Source organism: Papaver somniferum, chromosome 10, assembly GCF_003573695.1.
Source record: "Papaver somniferum cultivar HN1 chromosome 10, ASM357369v1, whole genome shotgun sequence".
Lineage (NCBI taxonomy): Eukaryota > Viridiplantae > Streptophyta > Magnoliopsida > Ranunculales > Papaveraceae > Papaver > Papaver somniferum.
The window spans coordinates 92,648,044-92,654,303 of record NC_039367.1 but is presented as its reverse complement, the minus strand read 5'-3'; the positions used below and the strand labels follow the sequence as shown (position 1 = coordinate 92,654,303).

Genomic DNA, 6,260 nt, shown 5'->3' with positions numbered 1-6,260 from the left:
AATAGGATAGAGAAGGGATAAGTTTTCTAAAGTCTAGGGTTAGAGAAAGTATGGGTGTTAGGGTGGAATCATATATCTGATTCAAAATAGTTTAAGTTGACTGGGTAGAAAAATAACAATAGGTGTTACTTGGCACGCAGACGAGTGGCATGCATGAATTTGCCGCAGTTGCTAGTAGCAACAGAAGAAGAGCGGTTGCGAATTAGCAACTGCTCTAGCGCTGTTGCTAATCTAGGTTGCTAAATCCAGAATTTGGTGTAATGTATTATTACAAAGCATCAAAGTTCAACTGTATCAAAACTTTGAAAATCTCCCTTAGTGAATACTTCATCTCACAATGAAAACCACTCCCGCTTACATTATGATCTGTAAGCCATATGTATATGTAGTGTGAACTACAAGATAATTCTCCCCCTTTTTGTCTATATAAATTGGCAAAGCTACGAAAACTAACATGATCATAATGAAATTCTCAAAGATATTATAAATGACTAAAAGAGAACATATCAACTTTGTTTCGATGATTTCACATAGTCGAAACTTAGTGTATTCATCAAGAAGTTTATAAAGATACAAGATAACTCCTACAATATTCCACAGTCGCACTCCGCACAAAGATTTGGCAATTAAGCATTAGTTCAATCAAGAACTCTCCCCATAAAATGTCATTCCCGAATGAACAACAAGAGTGACCTTAATTTTACAACAAAAGAAGGATTCCTTTGGACATTAACAAGTCACATGAAACATGAATTTGTATCCAGAAAACTCAATTAAATTAACCACAAAGGAACCTTAATGATTAATTTAATCGGAAATGCTCAACATAAGAAAACTTATGGAGCCGAACAGTACTTTCACATAGAAGTGGATCAAGGAAAGATCAATACTGCGGAATACTCAAAGTTCATTCCATCTTTTGCCAATATTTTCATAAAGACATATAATAGACTTAACTTTTGAGCATATATGAGATAATCATAGTTCACAGACGTAAAACCAAACATATCTCATACCATATTTGCAATATATAAAACCAATAAAGATTAATACTGCAAAAATCATCTTCCAAATAACTTAGAATTTAAATAAATAAATCTAAAACATTGCAAGATGAAAACCGTTGGCAATAGCTATGTGTAATCACAATAATTGTTATTCCAAACCCTGGTTATCCTTCTTAAAACACAAGAATAAATTATCATAAGGAGTTTCCTAGACATTAAGGGCCCTCCCTATCTTTAGTATGGAAGAAGATGTTACTCTTATTCGATGTTGGATACATCATGTGGGCATTTCTGATAACAATGATTATTTATGGGAAAGAGTGTTGCAAATGTTTGTAGCGTTTGGAACCAATACATAAGAAACAGGAAGATCCTAGAACTAAGATTTTCATTCATCACTAATGATGTCAAACATTATTCAAAAACTTTATGGATGGTTCCACCGTAGTAATTCTAGATTGTCCAACGAAGAACTTGTGAGTATATATCTTAACACCTTTGTCCTCATTGAGAAACTGCATCATAAAATATTTTAACAGACTTGTTATGTCTGTTTTTCAGAATACCATCGCTCAAATCAAGTTTACCGAAGAGATAATTTAAGCATTTTGAATGTTAAACTCTTTAGAGATAATTTCGCTGGATTTGATGTAGTTTGATGATATTTTTGTCTTTATGAAATCAATTACTATATATGTGAGTCTAAATATAACTCCAATCGCTTAATATGAAACTTAAGTCTAAATATTTTCATTAATCAATATTACTGCCACTTCTTTTACAAATTATAAACTTAGACAATTACAAGAACTTAAATAAGTACATCAATAAAAATCTATCACAATCTTTGGCCTCCTGGTTTTCTTCATTTGACGTGACTTCCATTCAACGCGCTCTTGAACAGTTTCTCCTTTGTTTTTGAATATTCGGTTGTTAACTTTCAAAACTGAAGCTTTTCTTTGCTTTTTAACGAAACATTTTGTTGGATTAACTTCTAAACTTACACATTTATTTCTTTTTTTTTACCATTTTTATATTTTTGTAATCACCACAAATTTTATTTACAGCAGCCCCAAGTTTTTGTTCACAGAAATGAGACATTTCAAAAGAAAGATTAGTGGAAAAAATTCAAGAAAAGATTGAATTTTGGTGTGAGTTGTATATTTATAGAGGAAAAATAGCCGTTTTAAAATCTGGTTGTTGCCGGCTTAGTTGGAGACGGACGGCTCAATGTGCACCGAGCCTCAGTTCAATGTGCACCGGTCTCGACCCAATGTAGTCAAACACAATACCATTTTAACAAATCTTTGATTTTCTGTTTTTGACCACACAGACCACACAATATTCATTTAGTCATATTTTAACGTGTGTGAAGATAACATAAACCAACCTCACCGTCCACATAACCAATCACAAAAACTCTACTATTTAACCCCCTTTCCAGTTTCCTATTTTACTCTTTTCCGCCGCACATACTTCTACACCATTTTTGAAACCCTAATAAGAATTTGAGAATTTCTCTCTATAAAGATTTATCCGAAGTCCGTCCTCTGTAAACCATCCTAATATCTCCGACCACAAGAGTTTCGTCACTCACTTCATTTATGGAGGAGTATTTCGGTTTCTTACCCGAGGAGATCACATTAGACATTTTATGTCGATTACCCAGTGAATCGGTTTTAGAGTGCAAATTAGTATGCATTACTTGGAGATATCTTGTTTCTCATCATCCATCGTTCTCCAAAATGCATCTACACCGTCTTAATCATGCTGAGGATTCTGGGAAGTTGGGTTTCATTGCTCTGACTAGTGATCTTCGGAAGGAAAAATATCATTATTTTGAGTACCATGAGTCAATGATTCCAATTGAGAGAATTAGAAGGATTATTTTAGACCCTCCGTTTAGGGTAACTTTCGTAGTTGGATCATATAATGGATTGGTATAGGGGTGGGACTTGGGTTGGTTGGGCGGGTTAGAAGGTTTGGTCGAGGCAGACCCGAGATAGGAATCCTTTTGTCCAGATTTCCCATAAAACCCGTGGAATCCATGGAGGTACTGCCCAAGTCCGCCCAAGTTATGTTCCTCAGGTTGGCCCAAGTTTCGCTAGACATATGAGTTTGTTAGTGCAATAATAACAAATTTTAGTAATAATAAGATCTAATTGCTCCATTTATCTTAAATTTCCAAATAACAGATGATTATTTACAATAATATAAACTTTTTCATATTGAATGATCATTATTAGATGTGAAGATAATATCTAAAATTACTCTAAATAGATAATAGTACCAATTATAAAAATAATTTTATACAACTACATCATAGTTCTTCAGGTTGGCTGGTTGTTTGGGTTAGAAATATTTGTACCCTTGCTTTCCCAAATTTAACTCGGGTTTATAAAATTTGTGCCCAAACTTGTCCAAAGTTTTGAGAGAATTTTGATAAAGTACCGCCGTTTTCTGAAACCCATAAAAATAATGCCCCCGTTTATTTTAAACTTGTTAAAATGCCTTCACTGTTTACTTTCACCCCTTGGGCCCGCGTAATTGAGCCAATGGTTACCTAGTCAAAAAACCGGGTAAAATTACCATAAACCCATCACTTATCCAGAAAGAGTGAGAGACCTCTTTCATTTATTTCATTCTGTTCCATCTGAAACTGAGAGAAGAGAAGCAGCTGTTGCTGATGTTGTTTCCGTGAGATTGAAAGATAGATCTTGTTGATGCTGCTTAAGGGAGTTGTAAGGGTTTCCTGAACTGAGGTTTGAAGCTGCCGAAGAACAAAGGGAGGAGAAGAAATTCGAATCAGGGAGGAGAAATGAAGACTAGGGTTTGAGATTCACATAGAAGAACACAACAAGCTTGAAGCAGTGTTAATTTGGTTTAGATTTGAGTTATGTTGCTCGAATTTAAGGGAAAAGGTTTTGCTGGTGGAAAATGAAGTATGGGTTCGATTGAGATGGAATTGGTGTTGGTTACAGTTTTGATTTGGTGGTGAATATAATGGGTATTTGTTTGATTTCGTTTTGAGAAGAAATTAGATCTGCAGTGGTGTTGGAGCTGATGTTAGAAAGAGCAGAAGCTGGTTATGAATTAAAGAGTGGGTCTAGGTTGAATTAGTTGTTGGTTGTGACCATAAATGTTATATTGCTGCAAATGGAGGTTGAGCTGCTGGTCTTGTAGTTGAATTGTTGGTGGTTGCAGGGAACTGAAACTGGGGATGATTGAAGCTACATAATGATCTTAGATGTATGTTAGGACCACACTCAGATAAGAAATGAGTTATGCTAAATCTGTGTATGAATGATTAACAATTATGGGTTTGCACCAGATTTGAATTTGTTGCAGGAATTGAAGATCCACAGTAAGTGATTCCTAGGTGCAAAACAATAACATCAAACTGTGCACAACAGCTGTTTGAAGAAAGGGCTGAGAGAAGTTCAGTTGGACGAGCTGTTGTGATTGATTTTGTGGAAAGTTTTCAATGGGTTTTGAGAGATAACTGAAGTATGAAAGAATAAGGCAGAGATGGCAGTATGAAATGATGTTGCAGTCGTGGTTTAGCTGTCTAAGGCAGGTGATTTACAGCAGTTCAGGCAAGCAAGGAAGGGGAGATTGGGTGCAGTTTTGGCATCGAGATTTCTTTGGCAATGGAACTATGGAATTTGTATTTGGCAGAAATGGGTGCAACTGGTGCTGATGAAGGAATACAGGGTGTTGGTGGTACTGTCATGTGGTATGTTATTGCATAAGTGGAGTGTGGCTCAATGACCTTGGATCTTGTCTCATGGTGGATTTGTAATCAGATTTGAACCTGGATTGAAACAAATCGAAACAGAGACATATACAATTGATGGGTTCTGCTGTTGAAACGAGAAGAAGTTCACAGAGTTGAACTGTGAATTAGATGTATGTTAGGAATTGATGCAGGGATGGATACAATCAAGGGTTAGAAGAGAATGAAGCTGTTGATTCAGCTCTACTCAGTCCGAAGGGTTTTTAGACTTTTTGACGCTGCCACCTAAGCATTAACGGCTGCTAACTGAAGGGTTTTTAGACTTTTTGACGCTGCCACCTAAGCATTAACGGCTGCTAACTGCCGTTCACCGTTTTTTGAATAAAACGGTCAATACAAGGGTACTTTAACAAATTTCTAAAAAATGGGGGCATTTTTTTAGTGTAATGTTAAAAACAGGGATACTTTATCAAAAATCCCAAGTTTTGATGTACGTTGCCCATGTCCTCCCAACATTCGGGTTGGGCATGGATTGGGTGGGTTAACCCAACCCAAGTCCCATCCCTAGATTGGTATGTCTTTCTCAGTTACCGTATATTGAAGCAAAAACTTATATTTGTAATCCCATTACAAAAGAATATGTTGTTCTTCCTCAAATTAAGAGAGATTGTGATGACGTTGATGGTGTGTGTTTTTATTGGACCAGCGGATTTGGTTATGTTTCTACAACCAATGAGTACAAAGTGGTAATCTCGTATCAGTTGAGGACCCAGTTTGTAGAAGTCCACATATACACTCTAAGCAGTGGCAATGGATGGAGAAACCTTGGAAAGTTCAAACCTGAATTCAGCATACCTACTTGGAAACAAGGTATCTACCTCAATGGAGCTCTTTATTGGCTGGACACTGATTCTGATACGATCATTTCTTTCGATTTGGCTGAAGAAAAGTTATGTGAACCGCTTTCACTGCCTCCTTTGCCACGAGACGATGAAGATTATTATTGGAAATACGATAGAATAGGGCTTTTGGATGGGTTTTTGTTTCTTGCTGTTTATCAGAATATCGAAGAAGAAGCGCCATTTTATGACATATGGGTATTAGGAAAGAAGAATGACAATCCTGACATGAAAATGCGGCAAAAACATCAGTCATTGGTTTGGAGTAAAGAGTTCAAGGTTGACGCTGACGAATTTGGAGAATTTGGAGTAGCCGTTACAAAGAGTGGCGGTGTTTTAACTTACATTGATAACCATCTCAACATTTACGACCCAAAAACTTCCACCTCGAAAAGGCTTGTGGAATTTAGCGAAAGGTTTCGTCAAGTCGTCCCTCACATGAACACCTTAGTTTCATTGAAAGAATTGGGAGAAGAAGAAACAAAGGTAATGAAGTCAGTTGAAATGGAAGTGACGGAAAAGCTTTGACTAGCCTTTGAAGCAGCTTCAGGAGGATCAGAATCCCACATACATACTTATAAACTGGTAATCTTCGTTTTTCTGAAATAATAATCATAA

General features: G+C 36.3%; 1 protein-coding gene across 1 annotated transcript; it reads left to right on the top strand.

The window, feature by feature from the left end:
• Positions 1-5,244: 5,244 nt before the first annotated feature.
• Positions 5,245-6,170, top strand: LOC113315950 (putative F-box protein At3g10430). Its single transcript, XM_026564189.1, has 2 exons — positions 5,245-5,315; positions 5,450-6,170. Exons 1-2 carry the CDS (start codon positions 5,245-5,247, stop codon positions 6,168-6,170), a joined length of 792 nt encoding a protein of 263 aa, XP_026419974.1.
• Positions 6,171-6,260: the final 90 nt, after the last annotated feature.

What these genes read in the sequence shown, in the direction of transcription:
- LOC113315950 (XM_026564189.1), top strand. Translation starts at nt 5,245, where the DNA reads ATGTCCTCCCAACATTCGGGTTGGGCATGGATTGGGTGGGTTAACCCA. An exon ending in CAAGTCCCATCCCTAGATTG is followed by an intron (nt 5,316 to 5,449) that starts GTATGTCTTTCT and finishes TTATTGGACCAG; the next exon opens with CGGATTTGGTTATGTTTCTA.